This window comes from Dermatophagoides pteronyssinus, unplaced genomic scaffold (assembly GCF_027571235.1).
Source record: "Dermatophagoides pteronyssinus isolate colony J.1.1.1.1 unplaced genomic scaffold, Derpt_VIB-CSIC_2022.12 sq0010, whole genome shotgun sequence".
NCBI classification, from domain to species: domain Eukaryota; kingdom Metazoa; phylum Arthropoda; class Arachnida; order Sarcoptiformes; family Pyroglyphidae; genus Dermatophagoides; species Dermatophagoides pteronyssinus.
Window position 1 is genome coordinate 1,169,523 of NW_027461534.1, and position 22,785 is coordinate 1,192,307.

Genomic DNA, 22,785 nt, shown 5'->3' on the forward strand with positions numbered 1-22,785 from the left:
GACGGCAAAAAAATATAAACCAAAATTCTATCAAATTGCAATGAGAGACAAATTAAAATTGTAATAATAGGGGTTTCACACTAGCAGCAATGTGAATGAAATATTTCAAATGCAATATTTCACTACATTTCAGCCTTATGGACTGAAATATTGCATTTGAAATATTTCATTCACATTGCTGCTAGTGTGAAACCCCTATAATGATAATATGTCTGAATGGGAAAAAACCTTATGTAACATTTATTTGTTGTTGTTGGTTGTTATGGTGATTTCATATGGATTTCCAATATTTTTCCATTATCACTATTCGGGATTTTATTTCATTTCATTTTGCCTTTATTATTTATTTATTTATTTATTCGGGATTTCCCTTGAAATCGAAAATAATCGGTAATTTCATTGTTTTCTTTCTTAAAGAGAGAAAATTTATTAATTGGTTATTATAATAAGTGAAGATTTCATTCGTTTTGTCAATTGTTTGGTTCTTTTGTTTTTGTTTTTTGTCAGCTATATAAATAAATGTCGATCGTTTTGGTTGTCAAAATCATTCCCATCGAATCGATAATTTAAACTTCAAAAACAAAAAACCAAAAAATGATGAAACAATCGTTAATCATGATCGCTACATTGGTTTTGGTATTGGCTACCATAAGCTATGCTGTTCCTTATTCTGGCCTTGGTGAACATCGTGTCATACCAATGATGGGTTATGGTATAAATCGAGATTATTATGATTGCGAAAAATCTGATATAATTGGACCGTACGGTAAATTGGGTATGATTGGATCGTATGATAAATATGGAAAATATGGTGTTGTTATTGATTAATTATTCGTAAAATCATTCCAATCCATGGCTGATATTTCGACAATTTTTATTTGAATTTAATTTTTCTTTTTTTCGATTGAAATTTGGCTTAAAAACTTTACCCTGATGACTTATTTCATAGAAAAAAATTAATTGTTTTGTTCTTAAATAAAAAAAATTGATCCAAATTTTTATATTTTTAAAATTGAATTGTCTAATTTTATGTACATTTGAATGATTGGTTTTTCTCTGATAAAAAAAAACCCGGTAAAAATCGAACAAAATAAGCTTTTACAAAAGAAAAAAATAATAAGCTTTTGGTTTTTTGTTTCAAAACTCGAATATAATTTTGACCAACTTATGAATTTTGATTCTACATACCAGCACATTGTTATTTAAATGCTACAAGATTTACAAAATATATGAAATTTCAAGATTCATGTCTTTGTTGGCCAAACAATATCAACATCCAAATCGTAAAATTGTTCTGGCTAATCGATTAAAGATTAATCATTATGGACAAAGTTTTCATTCAAAAAATAAATTTGGTTTTAAATATGGAAAACTTGAAATAATCACAATGAATGAGTTTCTCAAGGTAAAACCATTAAATTTTAATTCAATTTATTAGGTTATTTAAATTCAAATTATCTATTTCAAATTTTATTCCATAGTATTCTCTACTCTATTCACAGTTATTAATGTTTATATATGTCAATGTTGTTTATCAAAGATTTTTATCAAATCAAAGTTAAAGTCAACTTGATCAATTTTTATTATTGATTTATTTTAAGAAATAAATTTTTTCGTTGTTATTTGTCAAATTTTCATTGCTAAATATTATTATAGTTTCAAATTATCGATTTGAAACAAATTATTATTTCAGTAGTTTGAATATCAAATTTAAAGATAATGTATGTTGTTGATTAATTCATTAAGAAAAACGAGAACCAGACAATTTATGAAATGAAAATGGAAAAAAAATTGATTCAAAATTCTTATGAAAAACAAATTTGGGAAATTTCCGGAAATTTTGAAAACAAAATTCCGGTTTGACAAAAACAAAAATAATGATTCAAAAACTTGAGCATTAATTTGAAATCATTTTTGTCAACTTGAAAAAATGAAAAAATTATGGATTTTGATTGTAATGACCTTCGAATACCTTTGTATTTGTCAGTTAAAAGTTTTAAGATTCGCAAATTTTTAAATTTATTCGATCATTTTTTGTTTTGAGTTTGTTCAATGCGTCGATCTTGGGGAAAGAATTGAAAATACAAAAAAAAATCGAAAATGTTTGAAAAATTAATCAAAAAAATTATCAGTTATTGGCAACAATCATCTAGAATGAAGAATGATTTCTTTGTGAACATGAAAGGCATTTTTGAAATTTTATTACCATTAATTAAATTCAAACCATCAGTATATCTACAATCTTATTTTCATTATCATCGATTAGCATCCGAAAATCAACAACAATTTGAAAGAAAAATACATGGCCAAATTCGATTTTTTAGCTCTTTGTTGATTATATTAACAATACGTAATACGGGTATAGCTATACGTTCTTATTTTGTACCGGATCGATTGTCGAATGATATCGATTATCATTTATTAAATGCAAATGGATTCGATAATTATGCAATTCTATTCATATCTGCATTAATGATACAATCCATTATTTATTTGAATATGTTATACCAGAGAAACCCTACATTTGTATTATTGAATCGTGTATTAATTCGCAAAGAGGATGAATCGTTCTATTCTCCGTATCGATATCGTCATTATTTTGCTGTCGAATTCATTGGATCCATCATGAAAACTTGGTTAAAATCGATGTATCTTTTTAAAATATTTGTAGGTGAGTTTCCATAAGATTTTTAAATCAAACTTTGATAAAACTTTTACATTGAATGGTATTAGATTTATTTGTTATTGCTTTCGGTACAACTTCTTTTGACTATATTTGGAAGAATCGAAATGAATATTTCTGCGATGGAATTTGGGGTTACATCAAATTTATTGAAATTTTGAGCAATCGTTTTATGCTTTTCTCTGGCATCTATGCTTATGGCCATGTTAATATATTGATGGCCACTATTTCAATTGCTTATCTCATCGTTGTTTATATATTTTTTTGGCAAACAAATCAACTTCTTCGCCATGATAATTACAATCAGAATAAAAAACAAAGAGGTATTTGGCAAATAATGAAACGTTTTCACATACGTCATACAAAAAATCTTGAACGAATTCAGACGGGTAATGTTTATTCGAAAGCGTTAATCATATTTTTATTGTTGAATATTCCATTCAATTGTTATCTATTAATATTTGTTTTGTGCAAAACTATCACATGGAAAATTCAATATCTTGCTGGTTCGATTATTGCCGAAGAGATTATCTGTATATTTGGAATACACTTGTTATTTGCTACAGCTAATCGACAATTTCAAAAATCAAGTTCCAGATTCATGTCCATATTGGCCGAACAGCATCAACATTTCAATAGTCACATTGATCTGGCTAATCGATTGAAAATTATTCACTATGGACAAAATTTTCATTCAAAGAATAAATATGGTTTCACATATGGAAAACTTGAACTAATCACAATGAATGAATTTCTCAAGGTAAGACCATTTCATTTTGATTAAATTAACCTTATCCATAATAAAAAAATTATATATTCCTATTTATGTTCACTATAGTATTCGCTGCTATATTCTCAGTTATTCATGTTCCTCTATATCCACATTGTTTTGCGAAGATCATCAAACCACGATTAAAGTCAACTTGATGAACTCTTATGAATTTATTCGTTGCAATAAAATTATTTGAAACAACATAAATCGATATTCCGCTCTTTTAATTTTGTCCATGAAAAGATTAACATATTTTTATTATTCAACAGAATTTTATCCTAATTTACCACTCCCATTAACGATTCATTTGAGCATTCAATAAAAATTAACGACCAAAATTCAAAAAAAGTAGTTTTTATTTGCTTGCACCTTCAATTAATGAGAAAAAATATTTGATGGTGATAACAATAGTGACAATAATAACAATATCAACTTATAAAATTTGAGAATATAATATATTTTGTCAAAAAAAAAAAAATAATAATAATAAATAATAATAATAATTTATTATTCAATCTGAATTGTTGCTGCAAACCAAATTCAGATATAATTTTACATTATCATTTCGCCGATCATTTTAATAACAACTAAGATAATTTAATCAACGATGAAAAAATTATTCATATTTTTATCTATTTTATATGATTATCTATATTCAATTGTATCTAATCTTTTCGATGGTTCCATTTTGAGTAATATTACTAATGCTTTAAGTATGATTCGGCCGTTGTTTATGAATCGTCCTCTAGCATATCTTGGTCATTATTTTAACTGTTATCGAATAGTTGGGATTCGTGAACAAAATCAAAAAATTTTCCGACAATTTGTTCGTGATCCATTACGTATGATGTTCATAATCATGGGTTTTTTTGCGTTACGTTTGATATATTTTGCATATAGTGCCGAACATTCAAATGATTTAATATGGATCATTTTGAATGGAAATATAATTCGTCAGAATGGTCTGGACAATTATGCCAATCTATTTGTTGCATTATTGATAATTCAGTCAATAATATATCTTAATATGCTTTATTATAATAATCCAAATACCGATCTCATGGATCGTGTATTGATACGTAAACAGAAACGAGTATTTTTTCGACCTTATCAGTATAGGAAATATTCTGCAGTCGATTTTGTTGAATTTACAATGAAAACATGGCTACATTTATTATATTATTTTATCATTTATGTTGGTAAGAAATCCACTGATATAATAAATAATTTTATTCATATTTGTTTGAACAGATTTTTGTATCTTTGCATCTTTTTGGTCTGCTTATCGATTTATTGCCCGGAATCGGAATGAATTCTTTAACCAAGGATTCTTTGGTTATTTACGAATTGTTCAAGTTTTTCTGAATCGGATATCGTTTTCTCTTTCTTTCATCATTTATGCACATGCCAATGCAATGATGGCTACAACAGCTATGGCATTCATGGTCATATTAACCGTATTATGCTGGCAAACCAGACAATTTCTATTACATAATGATAAAGGACAGTTATCCAACCATATTTGGCATACATTATCACGATTTCAAACTTGCCATACAAAAAATCTAAAACGTTTCGGTCTTGGCTCCATATATAGCCGAGCATTATTGATATTTTTGGCAATCAATATTCCATTTAATTGTTATCAATTAATATTTTTGACATACCGGACAGACAATTGGAAAATAAGATATTTTTGTGGTTCTATCTGGTTTCAGCAAGTAATTTGCATCTTTGGTATACATCTAATGTTTGCCATCTGTAACAATAGTTTTCAAAAATCAAGCAAACGATTCGTTTCATTGTTGGCCATCAATCAGAAAAAAAATCATCAAATCAATATTGGCCGACGATTAAAGATTACAAATTATGGAGAAACTTTTCATACTAAAAATAAATATGGTCTCACTTATGGTAATGTTGAATTAGTTTCTATGATGGAATTTGTCAAGGTAACTGAAACGATTAAAGTATTAAAGAATAATGAATTAATTTCTCCTAATCTTAATTAATTTAGTATTCGTTGCTATATTCACAAGCATTGATGTTCATATATGCACGAATGATTGATCGTCGTTCATTGATTATCAATTAAAACATTCAGCAAAACTTTTCGCGTAATATATTGATTTATTTTGATTTTAAAAAACAAGTTTTAAAATCTAATTCAAATAATATTAGTTCTATTAAGTTTGCTATGTTACTTTTAACCTTTTTAAGTTCTGTTGTAATTAAATTAGTGTATTTCTAATAATTATTGCAATTAAAATAATAGTTTTTCACTTGAATCTTTTAGTACTGGTTGCCGGAATTTTTTCCTTGCACAATTGATCATTTGAAAAAATAAAGTCGTAAAACATTTAATAAACTCACCATTTTGTCGATTTATAAAATTTTGACTTTTTTTAAAGTTTTTAAAGAAGTTTTTAAACGTTACCGGAAATTTTATTTTCAAATTTTATTATCGATTTTCATCTGACAACAAAAACCAAGAAAAATAACTTAACGACAATACCCGAATGTAAAAGTTATTATTTTGAGAAAATTATTTCGTAACCTCTGAGAATATTTAGACTTGGTCCTAAACTATTTTTCCTTTAATAAAATCGTCACCTTATGTGGTGCTTAGTGAATGAACAAAGTTTTTTATAATGGAATTCAAACGGAATCAATTTATAATTTTAAGCTAGACTCAATTTTGAAATCTTTTCATAAATATTCACTTTCATCAGTAAGACTTTACGAATGTCAGTTTTATTGACGTTTCAATTCTTAATAACTTTGTTTTTCACCGAAATTCCCTCGAATTTTCATCAAATCGTTTTTGTCATTTTAGTTATATGAAAACAAATTTTTTTTTTGAATTCACTGGATCGTCGGATCATTCCTTTGATTGTTTGTTTATCAGATTGGTTTTATGAAGAATTTTTCACAAATACAAAAAATAAAAATAAAAAATGTTTGAAAAATTTCTGAAAATTATCATTATGCATTTAAGACGATTAGTTAGAATAAAGAATAATCTGTCGGCAAACGTTATTGGTATTTTTAAACTCTTAAGGCCTTTATTTGTATATCATCCTTCAACATATCTTCAATATTATTTTAATTCATATCGATTAGCGGATAAAAATCCACAACAATTTCAAAGAAAAATTTATGGTCCAATTCAATTGATGAATTTATTGATGATTTGGTTAGCCCTACGTCATGCATATTTTGCTATACGTTGTTATCATATACACGATCCATTATGGGTAGTAATCAACAGCGATTTGATGGTTGAAAATGAATTCGATAATTGGGCTAATATATTCATTACTGCATTAATAATACAAACCACTTTATATCTGAATATGTTATACTTGAACAATCCAACCACTACCATATTGGATCATATATTGATTAACCGAGAGAATAAATTATTCTATTATCCGTATCAATATCGTCATAATTTTGCTGTCGATTTTATCGGTTTTAAGATGAAAATTTGGTTATATTCAATGTATCTTTTCAAGATAAATGTCGGTTAGTTTTCATAAAAATCAAAAAGATTTATTCTAATAATTTTTGAATCAGATTTATATATCATTGGATTGAGTAAAACTGCTATCGAATATATTTGGAATAATCAGAATTCCTTTTTTGGCCTAGGAACCCTCGGTTACATCCGATTGATTCAATGTCTAATTCATCGTTTTATACTTTTCATTGGCATCTATATTTATGGTCATGTCAATATATTGATGGCCACTGTTGGTATCGCTTATCTCATTGTTGTGTATGTATTCTTTTGGCAAACCGATCAAATTATCAAGCGTGGTAAAAAACGAAGGGTTATGTGGCGAATGTTGAAATATTTTCACATACGTCATACAAAAAATCTTGAACGAATTCAGACGGGTAATGTTTATTCGAAAGCGTTAATCATATTTTTATTGTTGAATATTCCATTCAATTGTTATCTATTAATATTTGTTTTGTGCAAAACTATCACATGGAAAATTCAATATCTTGCTGGTTCGATTATTGCCGAAGAGATTATCTGTATATTTGGAATACACTTGTTATTTGCTACAGCTAATCGACAATTTCAAAAATCAAGTTCCAGATTCATGTCCATATTGGCCGAACAGCATCAACATTTCAATAGTCACATTGATCTGGCTAATCGATTGAAAATTATTCACTATGGACAAAATTTTCATTCAAAGAATAAATATGGTTTCACATATGGAAAACTTGAACTAATCACGATGAATGAATTTCTCAAGGTAAGACTATTCAATTTTTATTTAGTTTATAATATTAATTAATTTTAAATTATCTCAATACAATTTTATTCTCTAGTATTCCTTACTTTATTCACAATTATTAATGTTCATCTATATTAATGTTGTTTTTCCACGATTATCAAATCAACATTGATGTCAATATAATATATTCTTATGAAGATTTTATTTGTTTGCACCTTCAATATCTGATAAAATACACGCATTCACAAAATTTTCTGAGTGTATTCCATTGTTTTCTATTAATTTTTATTTATTGTAATTAATTTCGTAGTTTTTTACGTAATTTTATTTTCCGGTTTCTAGATTTTTTTTCCTCGAATTCGTCAATTAATTTTTGTTGATTAAAGCAAATAAATTCTTAAAACATAAAATGAGCTTATTTTCCTTAGAAATCCTTAATTTTTACTCCAAATGTTTTTTAATGTCATGTTTATTATTGATTTTCATCTGACCAACAAAAAGAAAAAACGAGGATATGAATCAACAATTGAACCCGCTTGTAAAGGTGAAGATTATCTAAGTAAATTTATTAGCTTCTTCCACATTTTGGCATGGAAACCATTCTTGTTTCTTTAATAAATTTGTCATCTTTTTATGTTATGAATGAACAATCATCAAAATTAATCAATATTAATGTTTTTTCTTTTCAACAATGATCGTAATCGACAATGAAGTCGATTTGATTAATTTTTATGAATTTACTTGTCACGATAAAAAAAACATTGAAAACAACATGGATCGATTTTCTTTTCATTTTTTAACAATGTTTTTTTACGGTATTTTTTCTTGATTTTCTTTAATACTTGATGGTATGGATCGACTGTTAGCTAAATTTGTGTATACTATTTTGAGAAATAAAATAAAAATGCGAAAAAAAGTGATAATAAAAACAATAATGAAAGAAAAAATTTGATATCATAATATATGCGTCGTCAAGTAAAAAATAAATAAATAAATATAATGAAATTATTATTTGATTTAGTTTTTTTGTTCATTACCATCTCGGCTTTCATTCCAACAACAGCAAACACAATATAATCAACAATGAAAAAACTATTCATATTTTTATCTATTTTCTATGATAATCTATATTCAATTATATCTAATCTTTTTAGCGGTTTTATTCTGAATGATTTTATTTATTGTACATTATCAAAATTTCAGAAATGTCACACAAAAAATCTCGAACGTTTCAATCTCAGAACCATATACAGTAAAGCATTATCGATTTTCTTGATATTCAATATACCTTTCAACTGTTATCTATTAATATTCTTAATTTTTCGTACAAACAATTGGATAATCAGATATTATTACGGATCAGTTTGTCTTCAGCAAATAATCTGTATGTTTGGCATACATCTGATGTTCGCTATGTGTAGCAATAGTTTTCAAAAAACAAGTAAACGATTCATATCATTGTTGGCCATTAATCGGAAAAAAATTCACCTAATCAGTATTGGTCAACAATTAAAAATTAACAATTATGGACAATGTTTTCATACAAAAAATAAATATGGTCTCACTTATGCCAGTAATCAATTGGTTTCAATGATGGGATTTGTCAAGGTAACTAAAACAATAAATCAATAAAATTAAATTCCAAAAACTATTAATTTCATGATTGTTTTAGTATTTGTTACTTTATTCACAGGCATTCATGTTTATTTATACACAGATGATTGGGCCGATCAAATGAAATCCAAAAAATTAAAATTTGCATAAATAAATGATTTATTTTTGTTTTATTCTTTATAAAGAATATTCCATAGATTTTATGATAATAATAATAATTAAAAAATGTTGAGTAAAAACCGAAAGCATTCAATTCGAAATGGCGTATGTATGTTTGTGTGCTTCAAATTTGATGATTCATGAGATTTTATTATTTGTTCGAATCCGTTCGTGTCTTTATTGATTCTTGATTATAACAAACAGAAAAAAAGACTTTTATGATGAAGATGAGACAGGAACGCTAGAAATTGTCACCCAAATATATCCACGACCATGAAACATATTAATCGGTTTATTTATACTACCGTTTTTTATTAAATCACCGAAATTCAATAAAATACCACCAATATGATCATTACGAACATGATCTCTATCCATCAATTCGATACGTATCCATGTTTCACGTTTGACCGTAAATTGTCTTGGTAATAAATAATGCCAGCTAGGATTATTTGAATTATCAATAATGGGCGTTTTACCAACAAGTTCATTATCGATAAAAACATTACAATAAGTGTCGGATGCACGACCCATAAAATATCCTGAATCCATATCGGGTACGTTTGCCGAATGTATAATAATTGATATGTTATACAAATTATTATTTGATAATGTCATTGCTGGTGTTATTGTTGTCGATGTTGTTGATGTTTGGAATTGTATACGATTTGAATTTGTTGGACCACTATTGTTCATAATTTTTGGCAATAATTTTGTTGTGCTTGATGGCGATGATGAAAATGATGGTGGTATCGTTGTCCATGTTGATGTTCCTTGAGTCAATGTCGTCGATGACGATGAATGAATCAATGATGTATCGGGATTTTTTTCATTATCTGCTATAAATTCGGTCGGGTGTTCATCCATTCTGCTGTCATCATGATCAATATTTTGACCTAAAAAAATTTGGAAAATTTAATAGAAATTTAATAGAAATTAAAGATAAATTACTTGAAAAATCTGGTTCATTTTCTTGTGAAATTGATTCTAGGTGATTCGAATTCAATTTCGTCTTTTCAAATTCATTAATATCATTTTTTTCATTATGGCTTTTTGGTGGTAACGAATCGATCAAATCCTGATCCGGTTGTAATAATTTTGTTTCCATTACATTGATGTCCTGTTGATGTACATCACCGGTTGATGATAATGACGAATCGGGTGATGGATTCGATAGAATTGCCAATGCTTTTCCAGTTCGTCCCGAATACATTTTCAATGGCGTAACTTTATTCGAATCATTCATTGTTTTATCATCGATATAACGATTTGGCATAACCACACGAATCAACTGAACCATCAATAACAATGCAATCAAAACAATGAACAAACGAATGGCAATAACTTCGGGTCGTTGCCATTGTTTCCATTGACAAAAAACTTGACGAAATTTTTGTTCAACACCATTCCTAATCGAAAAGAAAAATTTATTTCGTTTGGTATCCATCATTTGATCATCATCATCAACTTGTTTATGAACATTCAATGTGACAGGATTGATGTGACCTTGAATTTTTAATTCAACATGATCAAATTCTGGATTTGAAAATACTTCGGCCATTGGATTTTCAATCGAAAGTGAATGTCTTAATTGCTGTTGTTGCTGTTTGAATGATGATTCAGAAGCCATTTTTGTTGTTTGATTTGATGTTTCGATTGGCGACAATGTTAATGTATTGGATGATTCTCGTTGAATTTCTTCATATGGTGGTGGTGGTTTCTGATGTTGATCCTCATTATTATCATGTTCAAGATAAGGATGATGATGGTCTTGTTCAGTAGTTGTTGTTGATTTTGTTGAATCCATCATGATTATGTTAATAATAATAATATTGTCCTATAATGTTTATTATCAAACATAAATAAAATAAAGCAAATAATCAATTTTAGATAAATCAATTAATTAAATTTGATAATCAAAAAAAAGAGAAATTTGAAACGAATAACAGTAAAAAAAATGATATCTTTGATGATAAATATTGATTGAATGAGAAAAAAAAACAGAAATTTTCTTTATCCGAATTGAAAAACAAACAAACAAATTGAATCAATTATGAATCATTGACTTTTATTGATTATTATCTGAATAGGATATATAATTTTATTTGGTCATTCTATTTCGTATTTCAAATGTTTGTTGAAGCAAAAATCTAAAAGCAAGCAAATCTGGATGAATCATCAATTATTGTCGATAAAATTAAGTTCAATCAAATCGAATCAAATATGAAGAAAAACAATTTTTTTTGTAATTGAATAAATGAATGATTGTAAAATGGATTTCCGTTCTTGATTTTGGCATGATAAACACACACACACAGAGACAAGTGAAGCACAAATATTAATGAAATCTGTATTTGAAAATATCATACCTTTGATTATATTTATGCAGAATTCCGTTGAATATTTAACATTTGTTTGTTGAGAAAATTTTCAACAAAATTCACCATAAAAACAACAACAAAAAAGTTTCAAGTTAGATCAGAAAATGACTGGATACTGGATTTTAAACACATGTGAATCACATTCACTATGATAACAGAAATAGATTTGTGGCAGAAATCCACAAAACATGAATAGAATAAAATAAAAATCCGAGGTTAAAGTTCAAATATCATTTGGGTGAGTCCACACTATGATGCTTGATTAGTGTTTTTTAAAAGTTTAAAAATCATTCATTCAAGGCAAACAAGTAGATTAAAATCGTATTGCTTTTTCTTCGAAAAAGTTGTTAAAGAATTTTTCCATATTAACCGGATGGACACACACACACACATTCGATTGATTTGATATATGATTTGAACACAATTCATTCGACGGTAACCGATTAATGATTATAACCAATGTTGTTGTCGTTGATTTAGTTGTTTGATTTTAACGGCAATTCCGAAATTCACCACTAAAGAAAAAAAAAGAAAATCCAATCAAACGGAACAGAAAGGAGTTCATTTAAAACATTGAAACAACAACAACAGAAAAGATTTTTATCTTCTTCAAGGTCAACTCTATCTATCTATCTATCTCTCTTTTTCAATTCAATAACTTTTCTTCCTGGGTTCGATAAATGAAAAAATTCCCAAAATAATAGAATTTTAAATTTGAGAGAAACTTGAAACAAACAAACGATAATTGAATTTAAAGATAACTCTTTTTTTGTATCATGGTTGATATGAAATTTGGATATGGACCAACGACGAATACACCAGCGATAGCGATACTATTGAACAATCAGTCGTTTTTTTGTTGTTTGTTTTGTTTCGGGTTTTAGTTGATGATGAAACTTGAATCTCTTTCCTATTTCAATGATGATGATGATGATGATGAGGAAATTGTTGATCGATAAAAAAAACCAGCAAAACCCGAAAAAAAACAAAACAAACAACCAAACCGAAACTAAACCAGAAAGAGAAATATCATTTCTATTTTCTTTATTACATCATCACTTCTTATATGGTTGCTTAAAAAATTGTTCATCATGATCGTTTGACCTCGTTTTATTTTATTTTTTTTTGTTGTTGTTCGTAGTCGTCGTCGTCAAACTTGGAACATCATCCACAACAACATTAACACACACACACACACACACATCAAAACCACCACCAAGACCGAATCGGAAAAAAAAACCAAACCCCAAAATGATCATCTGTTGTGTTAAAGGTCATAGAGAAAACATACCAATCGACCTCATAAATACATTGATATGGAATGATGATGATGATAAGAGAGAAAGAAAGAAAAGATTTTTTTTTTGTTCTGCGGAAAAAAAAATCATTCAAGATTGTCGTAGTAGTGGTAAGATGGATCCATGTTAAAAAAGAAAAAATCAACTTAATCCAAATGGACGACCCTTCTCTCTTTGTTTTTGAAAAAAAATTTCCAAATCCAATAGCATCCATAAGGAAATGATGCCACAAGGAAAGAAAATTTACGGTAAAATTTTTTTTATGGATTTTTTTCGTGTTTTGAATTTGGAATTTAAATTTTATTAATTTTTTTCAACAAAATAAAATAAAAAATTTGCTTTTTGATATCTTTTTTCTTGTTATTTTTTTTCTTCTTCCTACAAATAAAGTTGTGGGTCACAACAAATTCCGATTCGAATGAGAAAATGAATTCATGCTTGACATTGATCATCATCATCATGATCAGATGGATGATAAGTAGGTTATTACCGTCATGATGATGATGATGATGATGAAAAATCATGGCATATAATGTAAGAAAAGGAAAAGAAATCTATTCACCTGTATTTTAGCTTTTCCTATTTTATTTTACCTTTTTCAATCGATGTTTAATATCATTATTTTTTTTTATACCAAACATTGGTTTCTATACACAGAAGTCAATTTGATGATGTAGTAATACAACAAGATAAGCAAAAAAGCTTAATTATTGAGGACACAGTAATAATATTCGACAAAACTGTAATATGAATGATGTTGATTTTATTATCAGAATCATTTTTTTCCTCTCAATATTTGATCGGTCAACAGGTTATAATTTTTTTTAATAAATCGGATGAAGAGGGTCGATTGAAAAGTTTGCTTGAACAAAACAAAAATTCTAATCAACAGGTTGTTTCGACGATTGTATCGCCATCTAGCTATTGTTGATCAAAATTTTTTTCAAATTTTTTTTTTTAACCAAAAGAAAATCCATTATAATCCATAATCTTGATTGATCAAATCTTAATGATAAATTATTGTTTAATTGATTGATTGAAAAATGGGATAATTATGATTGAACATATTCGGCAATTGTTTTTGTGGTAATATTAGAAAAAAAGAAAATCTGACTGATTTATGTAAATTCACACTTTTTGAATAATTTTTTTTTTTAATTTGATTTGTTTGTTAAACACCTACAATGAATAAAAATAAACATGTTGCATTATGATTTTGAAATTTTTTCCATACAAACTTTTTTTTTTTTATTTTTCTGTTTGGTTGTCTTTCATTGCAAAATATAGAAAAATGATGACTATTATAGACGACTGTATAGTCAACCTATGGACATCATTCAACCATATCATTCAATAATGTTGATGATAATCGTATCATTTTCATATTTTAATGAAAGGATTTTCGTTCGTTCATTATCATCATCAATATTATAATTATGATTGCTGTTCACCATAATTCATTCGGTCATGTTTGTTTGTTTGTTTTTTTCTTCTCATTTTCTTTTTGCATTCAATTTCTTTTTATTTTTTTCTCTCTGTTCCGTTCATGTTTGTTCAGGATATTATGTGTGTTGACAATTACAACAACAACAACAACGACAACAACAATGAAAAACTTTCATTCAATCAATACGCTATGACATTGTTGAAACACTTGTTATCAGGTGAAACATGCACGTGTTTGTTTTTTGTTTGTTTGTTTGTTGTTGTTCACTTGGATACCATGAAAAAAAATTGTTGGAAAATTTTAAAATACCAAAAAAATTTACCTTAACAACCCAAACAATATTCGAGATTGGACATTTTTTTTTCAAAAAAAAGTAATGTGATTGATAACTGTGTTTGTGTGTGTGTGACCTGAATTATTTGGATTTTCCTTTTTTTCTCCAAAAAAAACTATATTTCCGGTGATTGATTGAACCAAATTTTGGTTTTCTTTTTTCGTGTTGTTGTTGTTGTTGTTGATTTTATTCAGAAAAATCAAATTTAAATTGCCATCATCATCATCATGGTGATGTAGAAACAAAACAAAAACAAAAACAAAAAAATCCAAAATATCTATCCCCAGTTACATCTAGTTTTTTTTGAAAATCAGATTATCCAGTCATCATTAAATCAAAAAAAAAAAAGATGAAAACAGCAAAAAGAAAAGAATTTTTAAACGACCATAAATCCTGTCTACAAACGATGATGAAATGTTTGTGATAAAAAAAACTCGTTCAATTCAAGTGAATCATATTTTATCATCAAATGATAAAATTACAACAAAAAAAAACATTTTTTTTCTCTGTCTATTTATTCTACGATGATTAATTGATAATCAATCGCAAAGATATATGATATGATTATCGATTTGTTGTTGTTGCTGTTAAGATTTGTGGTCTGCAAAGAAAAAAAAATTCAAGTTCAACTTTTCTTTCTTCTTAGTTTATGCTTGAATATACGAAACAAAAAATCATCGTTTCAAGCAAAAAAAACAGCAACAAAATTTTCCAAATGTTTTATCAACTTCCGAATTTTTTCACTCTCTCCCTCCAGCATACCTTGTTTGGAATTCAAAACAAAACAAAAAAAAAAATCTAATGATTGTAAAGTCAAATGGAAGATAATAACCAATAATTTGATCGAATGAAAAAAAACCACACACAAAAACAATATTTATTTCTGGAACGTTTCAGAAGAAGAAGAAAAAAACCGTAAACATTTTTCAAACTTGTTCTTCAACATTGATTAGTTACCAAACTAAAAAAAAAATAACCAATCAATCAATCGAATCCAGATTGCAAAGAAAAAAAAATCATCACAAGAGAAAAAAATTCCAAAATTGTTATTTGAAATTGTGTGTTTTCTGAGAAGTTTCTCCTTGTAATTCATTCATTGATGATGATGATCATCATTTACGACTCTACATTTTGATTTTCAAATGTTTTTTTTTCTGGTTGTTTTGTAATTTCTCTTTCCTTTCACAATGATGATCGTGTTTTGATAGATTTTTTTTTCACTATTCATTTCAGTCAAAAAAAACCAAAACCAAAAACCAAAACAACAAATAACAAAACTATTGATAACAGGCAAAAAAAAGTAAAAGTTATTTTTGAAAGTGATTTATTTTTCGCTTTTTTTAAAGAAGCATTTTGATTTTCTTTTGCCAATCATCAACCAAAAATATCAAAGTGAAAACGAAATTTTCTGTTAAGGAAATAACAAAAAAATGCCTAACCATTCAACAATATTATTATTGTTGATTATAATCAGTATAATCATTACACATGGATATTGTTGGTCATTTTCATTTTTTCGACCATTTTCATTTTTTCCATCATTATCATCATGGACATCGACATCTGAATCAACGGATATTTCATCATCACCATCATCATCATCATCATCAATGACAACAATCCCATCTTCATCGTTGATGACAACAACAACAACAACTATAGCAACAACGACAACAACAACAACAACAACGACAACCGAAATTCCTAAACTTATGAATAATATTATCAATGTTATTAAACAACCTAATAGCTGGTATTATCAAATATTTTCAAATTCTACAAGATTAGATAACAATTCTAATCAACAAAAATCAATGAATAACATTAGCAATGATGATAATGATTATTCAATTTCAAATAATACATCAAAAAATAGTTTTGATATTCAATTTGATTCAATGTTAGTTTATAGAATTAGTTAATTTTTCACCTTGTTTAAATTTAAAATTAATAGATAATTTTTCTTTTTCTTTTTTGTTATTATTATTAGAAATAATTTAAATGAATCATCATCACAATTATCATATGAATATATGGATTTATTTCATCAACAACAACCAAATGATATTCAAACTCAGAATTCAGAATCAAGAAAACCATTTGAAGCTTTAATACAAAATGATAAAACAATGACTGATATTGTTTTTGATCATACTGGTCGTCATCTTATTTATTGTGAATTATTTGATCTAGAACGTGAACCATTACCAATAAGATTACCAATGGTTATTGCTAATCGTCGTCCATTATTAGTTAGTCATAAAACAATGTTAGAAGCAGTACAAAGATGTACACAATTAGCATTAATACAACATCAAGATGTATTTAATAAAAATTCTAATCAAACATTAACAGCAACAATGACATTGATTGATCCAACAAATATCGATAATAATTCGACAACAATGGCAAGAATTCCATCAAATAATTCAACTACAAATCTGTCTGCTCCAGCACTAGAAATGAATTTTCAAAATTATTGGACATTTTGGAAAGGTATTCTACCCGGTACAAAGGTAAATAATGTATACTTATTATGATCAAGAATTGTTTTATTCTGTTACATTCATCCGGATAGTGGTGCGGTCTAGGTGATTTGTCCAGTCATTATGAAGATCTTGGTACTAAATTAGACATTGATCTTTGTTGCCGTGCACATGATCATTGTCCAATTCGTTTAAAAGCATTTCGTCAAGGATATGGTGTATTTAATTTTTCATTTTATAGTCGATTACATTGTGAATGTGATGAAGATTTTTATAATTGTTTAAAAAAATCACCAAATTCATATGCAACAATGTTGGGACAATTTTATTTTAATGTTTTACGTGTTCAATGTTTGAAAGAAGATTCGAATCAAACATCAGAAATTTCCGAAACTACATCCACGCCACAGATTGTTTGTCGCAAACGAAGGTAAAGATATGGATTTTATTTTTTTCAATTAAAATTTTAAATTTTTTTTTGTTCAAATGAAAACCATAGATTAACCAAAATGGGAACAAATGAATGTTTGGAATATGGTGTCATACCGGATTCAGGAGTTAATCAACGTATTAAAATTATACCATTCGGACGTTATTTTTGATTATTATTATCATTTTTTTTTATTTCAAAACATTTGTTATCTATCTGTTAATTATTGTTATATTTCCAAAACACAACTAGTGATTCTCGACATATATTGTTTGTTCATTATCAATAAATTATGAATAAATTATGAAAAAGATAAATTCAATTAGATAATTTTTTTGGTTTATAATTTGAAAATCGTCTCTTACCTCAATAGTTGATAGATGGCATTACAATCGACAATGATAACTTGTTGATATTTTATCTAACATCAATATTGATATCATTGTGGATTGTGACATATTCAAAAATCAATATCAATCAAATGTCAAAGTAAGTCATGGTTATTATTATTATTACCAATTATAGACCACAATGATTAAAACAATTGATAATAATCATTATAATGATCCTGTATAGATGATGGTTTTTTTCATTTGATTGTTTATTTAGTAGTGTTTTTCATTTTAAATGTTATGAGATGGTATTTATCAAAATTCAGTTCAAGTACATTATCATTTATTGAATTGAATGAAAATGATGTCTGTTTTGGTGGTTTTGGAACACAGTCATTATTTGTAGATATTTTGAGCAATCATCAATTAAATTATAAAATTAGAAAGTGGTAAAAAATGACGAAAATAAACGAAAACAATAATTGTTCAATACTAATAATATATATCGCGCAATAATTATCGATTATTTCTTATTACAGACATTTGGTCATTACTTATTTGGAATATATCATCATCAACATCCTTATCTCGAAAATCATAATGATTGAAACAATTGATTTGATTGAATATTTGTTTTGTGTTGTGTATACGCAATTTCGACCACAGCATAACGAAACGTTATAATGATGAAAACATATGATCATTGAATTTTGTTGTTGTTGTTGAAAGATATTCATCCGTTCAATTAATTATTAATTGCCATATTGTTTTTGATGATGAAATTTGTACGCACAGATTATCATTATATCTAATTAATGTCGAGGTGCATAATGCGATGCTGAATGAATTTTAATTCATTTATGATTGAAGGGGAACAAGTATAAAATCCGAATTAATGATGGCTATTTTTTTCATTTTTTTTTTGTTGTTCATTCAAGGATTTTGGATCAAAAAAAAATTCCTAAAAAACTAGACATTCGAAAAAAAAATCGAATCATAATACGATTCCGTTCGAAATGAACATGCGCATTGAATGAGTTAGTTGCTTTTTCCTGTATATGCAGGATGAAATAATCACGCAAAATGCTCATCACTCAAATCAAAATTCGAATGTTATTGTTTTCAAGTCCAACAACAACATATCATCATGAGGCCCAAAGAATTTTCATTATCACGCTATATCAAAACGCATTGTAATTGTCATTAAAATCAGAATTTCCTGTGTGAATTTTTTGTTTTAATTGTCAATTTGTGCATTGATGATGAAATCCAAGATAATACTGATGAATTATAATTTTGTTTCTCCATCATCCACTTATCCAATCTCTTCACCTTTTTTTTTGTTGTTGATTGATTGACAAATTATGTGTTGACCAAATTTCATAAATGGACAATTATTGTATGAAACTTGAAGAAAATTATATTAAAAAAATAATAATTTCATCACACGTAGGTGTTTTTGTTGTTGGTAAGTTTCATCTTCATTTCTTGAATTAAAAAAAAAAAGAAAAAAGATTTTATTGATTAATTTTTTTCTATTTGATCAATCAGGATGTGTCTATATTTGTTTTTTTGTTTTCATTTCCATATTTCAATTTGAATTATTTCCATTAAAAAAAATTTTTGACATGTCAAAAAAACTGAATCGAAAATTCATGTCAACATCGAAAAAACAAAAAAAAATGAAGTGAAAAGTGAGAAAGAGAACGATAAATTCAAATGGAACATGTTATGTAATTCACACGTGTTTACACACACATTTTTCTCTGAATATATATAGAACAACGACAACAACACGTGCAAAACACACACTTTCAACGATATGACGCCATCTTTTCTTTCCTTTTTTTTCATTGTCAATCAATCAAATTATTCAATATGCAAGAAAAAAAAAGAAAGATAAAGATAATGATACAACATCGACCGGTCGTTCATTTATCGAATCAATAAATCAGACAAACAGACTAATAAAACAAACATCATCATTATTGCTATTTCAATCGTCAATGACATTCAATACCGATGATTGATTTTGACGAAAACAAAAACAAAAAAATTAAAATTCAAAAAAATGATATAATCATTTATCATGAATCAAATGATTATTCAATTTATTTACTTTTCCTTCCTTATACGCTTCATAATAATCAATTCGTTTAGCTTAATGATGATTGTATACAAAATGAAGAAGAGACAAAAATAAAAATTACATTTGAAATTTGTCAAAATAATCAACTAAAACAAAAAAAAAAACACAAAATAGATTACAACATTGTCAAACTAAAAAAAATTACAAAATCGATCATCAGATCCTTTGAATAATGAGGAAAAACAAAATTCTGAACATAAAATCCAATGTGAAGCATCATCATTATGGTGATACAAGATAAACCCAAAATAATAGTGTGTATAAAAACAGTAAATAGTCCTTAACCTTATAATTTTTATGCATGATTTCTACATATCAGATCTTTTTAGCGATGTAAAAAGATCGAAATTTTAGTTGTTGTTGTTGTTGTTCAATATATCCATTGGTTGTTTTTTCTAGAAATAAACATTTAAACAAACAAACATACAAATTATTATTACATAGCAAAAGTCATTCAATCTAATAATAATATCAACCAGGTTATCTCATCGTTACAAACAGATTTTTTTCCAAAAAATAAAAATAAAAAATCGATTTCATCATAACAATGACTATTGAATTGTAGCAATATTTACAAAACAAAATTCGAATTGAATAACGTGTAAGACATTTCTATAACTATTTTTTCTTTTCTTTTTTTCTTTTTTTTCGTTTGCACCAGGTAATCCAAGATAAATTTGTTGACCTGATTTCTGTGAAAATCGAAAATTACCTTGAAAATTTTTTTTTCTTCAAATGTTCAATGTTTTCAATGAATAAATCTACTTACTTTTATGTCATTTAATCATTGGTTTATTTTGGATTTCTTTAGAAATAGAAAATAAAAACTTTTAATTAAAAAATTTTTCATTGATAAAATAATTCTTCCGGTCAATGTTTTACTTTGACCACGACCTTTTTTTATTGTATTGTTTGGCTTGATTCTTTGATTTCACATTGAAAAATATCTTTTATTATTTGTTTCTCATGCAAATCATTGTCCATTTTTATTATTTTTTCAAATTGAAAATTGATAATAATAATAATCATCATTTTTCAAGATTGTAATATCTAATCAATGTGAAACATTGTGAATAGATGAATGAAACAAATCATTACCAGCAAGAAAAAAGTTGATTGATTTTCCGTACTTTGGGCCAATCATTATCATCATTATTATTATTATCATGGCTGAATCAATCAAAACAAAACAAAAAAAAAAAATCAACAATTCCAATTGTTATGGTTGTTGTCCAATGACAATGCCGGTATAATGATTCAATAGTAAAAAAAAAAGTATTGAAGGATGATTTTATTTCAAGAAGAAAAAAAATGAATCTAAAATTATCGATTAGATTCGAAAACAAATTGAAATTCAAAAAAAGATAAATTCTATAAATTGAAGCCATGGTCATTATCGATATTGTTCAAAAAGGTTTTTTTTACTTTAATTGCTCGCATTATATTAAACATTGACACTTAGTCGTACAGATCAAGGGTCAAAGGTCAGCTGCTCTGACATGTATAAAAGCAGAGCACTGACATATATTAAATTAAAAAAAAATCTCTCATTTGCTTTTCTGTATTTTTTGCTATTATTATTATTGTTTACTACCAATAAACTTCATCAGGTTATGGGTCCGAGCGGCTTTTAACTGCGAATAATTAAAAATTATTTTGTCTTGTGATCATCATCATCATTCATTATTTTCTTTATTTTGTCGTACAAATTATCATCATCTTAATTGCTTAAAATGACACAATTTAATCCGAACAATGTCCAATATCTGACGTTGGGCGATGCCCCATTTCATCATTGGCTTGAATCAATAAAAGAATGCCTAACAGCTATGGACTGCGAGGAATATATCGATACCAATTTCAATTTCAATCCAACAAATGGTTTAACAAAAAAGCAAAAGCAGGACATCAATCGGTGCCTTAATTTGATCAAATCATCAGTCAAACATAAAGATCGTGAAACAATTTTTAACTGTACAACACCATTAGCCATGATTGACAAATTGAAAAACAAGTATCGGTCATCAAAAACAAGCAACATCTTCGATCTAATGCGACAATATCAGAAAATAAAATTCGATGGTGATGTTTCTAAATTATTCTCAGAAGTTCGTAGGAATGTCATCCAAATGGCTGAAAAAGAATTGCGAATGCCTGATTCATTCATTGTTGCAAAAGTAATCGACGTTCTTCCATCAGAATATCGTGACATTTGTACACAAGTCGAGCTACTAAATATTAAAGAAGATCAAAGCATCTCAAGTGATACATTTGAATCGATGCTTTTACGTCGTGAAAGGGAGTTGGGTGAACCGGAAAAAGAATTATCTGGTGCAACGTTAATATCGAGCAAAAAGAATGTTGCCATGAAATGCAACTTCTGCGGTCTTAAAAATCATGTAGAAAAAGACTGTCGCAGGAAAAATCGCAACAAACCTGCAAAT

General features: G+C 27.2%; 5 protein-coding genes and 1 long non-coding RNA gene across 8 annotated transcripts; 5 read left to right on the top strand and 1 right to left on the bottom strand.

Moving 5' to 3' along the window:
- Positions 1–252: 252 nt before the first annotated feature.
- On the top strand, positions 253–995 carry LOC142645387 (uncharacterized). The gene is made up of 2 exons (XM_075821482.1): positions 253–390; positions 508–995. Exon 2 carries the CDS (start codon positions 595–597, stop codon positions 826–828), a length of 234 nt encoding a protein of 77 aa, XP_075677597.1. The 5' UTR covers positions 253–390; positions 508–594; the 3' UTR covers positions 829–995.
- A 1,183-nt stretch (positions 996–2,178) lies between these two features.
- Positions 2,179–5,774, top strand: LOC113790591 (uncharacterized). Its single transcript, XM_075821450.1, has 5 exons — positions 2,179–2,671; positions 2,734–3,006; positions 4,205–4,654; positions 4,707–5,407; positions 5,473–5,774. Exons 1-5 carry the CDS (start codon positions 2,179–2,181, stop codon positions 5,548–5,550), a joined length of 1,995 nt encoding a protein of 664 aa, XP_075677565.1. The 3' UTR covers positions 5,551–5,774.
- Positions 5,775–6,412: 638 nt separating this feature from the next.
- On the top strand, positions 6,413–7,920 carry LOC113790575 (uncharacterized). Its single transcript, XM_075821451.1, has 3 exons — positions 6,413–6,983; positions 7,035–7,729; positions 7,806–7,920. The coding sequence occupies exons 1-3, from the start codon at positions 6,413–6,415 to the stop codon at positions 7,881–7,883; spliced, it is 1,344 nt and encodes a 447-aa protein (XP_075677566.1). The 3' UTR covers positions 7,884–7,920.
- Positions 7,921–9,460: 1,540 nt separating this feature from the next.
- Positions 9,461–13,819, bottom strand: LOC113790577 (uncharacterized). Of its 2 annotated transcripts, none has more exons than XM_075821468.1 (3): positions 13,757–13,819; positions 10,436–11,321; positions 9,461–10,380 (listed from the first exon to the last, which is right to left on the bottom strand). In XM_075821468.1, the coding sequence occupies exons 1-3, from the start codon at positions 13,802–13,804 to the stop codon at positions 9,701–9,703; spliced, it is 1,614 nt and encodes a 537-aa protein (XP_075677583.1). In that variant the 5' UTR covers positions 13,805–13,819; the 3' UTR covers positions 9,461–9,700. The 2 variants fall into 2 exon arrangements, with proteins under 2 accessions (XP_075677583.1, XP_027196063.1); XM_027340262.2 differs by lacking the exon at positions 13,757–13,819 and adding an exon at positions 11,854–12,491.
- Positions 13,820–15,579: 1,760 nt separating this feature from the next.
- On the top strand, positions 15,580–18,177 carry LOC113790515 (uncharacterized). Its single transcript, XM_027340191.2, has 4 exons — positions 15,580–16,844; positions 16,935–17,460; positions 17,523–17,860; positions 17,930–18,177. The coding sequence occupies exons 1-4, from the start codon at positions 16,375–16,377 to the stop codon at positions 18,030–18,032; spliced, it is 1,437 nt and encodes a 478-aa protein (XP_027195992.2). The 5' UTR covers positions 15,580–16,374; the 3' UTR covers positions 18,033–18,177.
- Positions 18,178–18,295: 118 nt separating this feature from the next.
- On the top strand, positions 18,296–21,203 carry LOC142645382 (uncharacterized). 2 transcript variants are annotated; one of them, XR_012846527.1, is made up of 4 exons: positions 18,296–18,349; positions 18,732–19,660; positions 19,744–20,610; positions 21,003–21,200. It is a non-coding gene; the product is annotated as an uncharacterized LOC142645382 (long non-coding RNA). The 2 variants fall into 2 exon arrangements; XR_012846526.1 differs by having other exon boundaries at positions 19,744–21,203.
- Positions 21,204–22,785: the final 1,582 nt, after the last annotated feature.

What these genes read in the sequence shown, in the direction of transcription:
- LOC113790575 (XM_075821451.1), top strand. Translation starts at nt 6,413, where the DNA reads ATGTTTGAAAAATTTCTGAAAATTATCATTATGCATTTAAGACGATTA. An exon ending in TCTTTTCAAGATAAATGTCG is followed by an intron (nt 6,984 to 7,034) that starts GTTAGTTTTCAT and finishes TTTTTGAATCAG; the next exon opens with ATTTATATATCATTGGATTG. An exon ending in CGATGAATGAATTTCTCAAG is followed by an intron (nt 7,730 to 7,805) that starts GTAAGACTATTC and finishes TTTATTCTCTAG; the next exon opens with TATTCCTTACTTTATTCACA.
- LOC113790591 (XM_075821450.1), top strand. Translation starts at nt 2,179, where the DNA reads ATGAAAGGCATTTTTGAAATTTTATTACCATTAATTAAATTCAAACCA. An exon ending in TCTTTTTAAAATATTTGTAG is followed by an intron (nt 2,672 to 2,733) that starts GTGAGTTTCCAT and finishes GAATGGTATTAG; the next exon opens with ATTTATTTGTTATTGCTTTC. An exon ending in TCAGAATAAAAAACAAAGAG is followed by an intron (nt 3,007 to 4,204) that starts GTATTTGGCAAA and finishes ATCGTCCTCTAG; the next exon opens with CATATCTTGGTCATTATTTT.
- LOC113790515 (XM_027340191.2), top strand. Translation starts at nt 16,375, where the DNA reads ATGCCTAACCATTCAACAATATTATTATTGTTGATTATAATCAGTATA. An exon ending in GATATTCAATTTGATTCAAT is followed by an intron (nt 16,845 to 16,934) that starts GTTAGTTTATAG and finishes TATTATTATTAG; the next exon opens with AAATAATTTAAATGAATCAT. An exon ending in GTATTCTACCCGGTACAAAG is followed by an intron (nt 17,461 to 17,522) that starts GTAAATAATGTA and finishes TCATCCGGATAG; the next exon opens with TGGTGCGGTCTAGGTGATTT.
- LOC142645387 (XM_075821482.1), top strand. Translation starts at nt 595, where the DNA reads ATGATGAAACAATCGTTAATCATGATCGCTACATTGGTTTTGGTATTG.
- LOC113790577 (XM_075821468.1), bottom strand. Translation starts at nt 13,804, where the DNA reads ATGTTTGGTATAAAAAAAAATAATGATATTAAACATCGATTGAAAAAG. An exon ending in TTAAACATCGATTGAAAAAG is followed by an intron (nt 11,322 to 13,756) that starts GTAAAATAAAAT and finishes TAAACATTATAG; the next exon opens with GACAATATTATTATTATTAA. An exon ending in AAATGAACCAGATTTTTCAA is followed by an intron (nt 10,381 to 10,435) that starts GTAATTTATCTT and finishes AAATTTTTTTAG; the next exon opens with GTCAAAATATTGATCATGAT.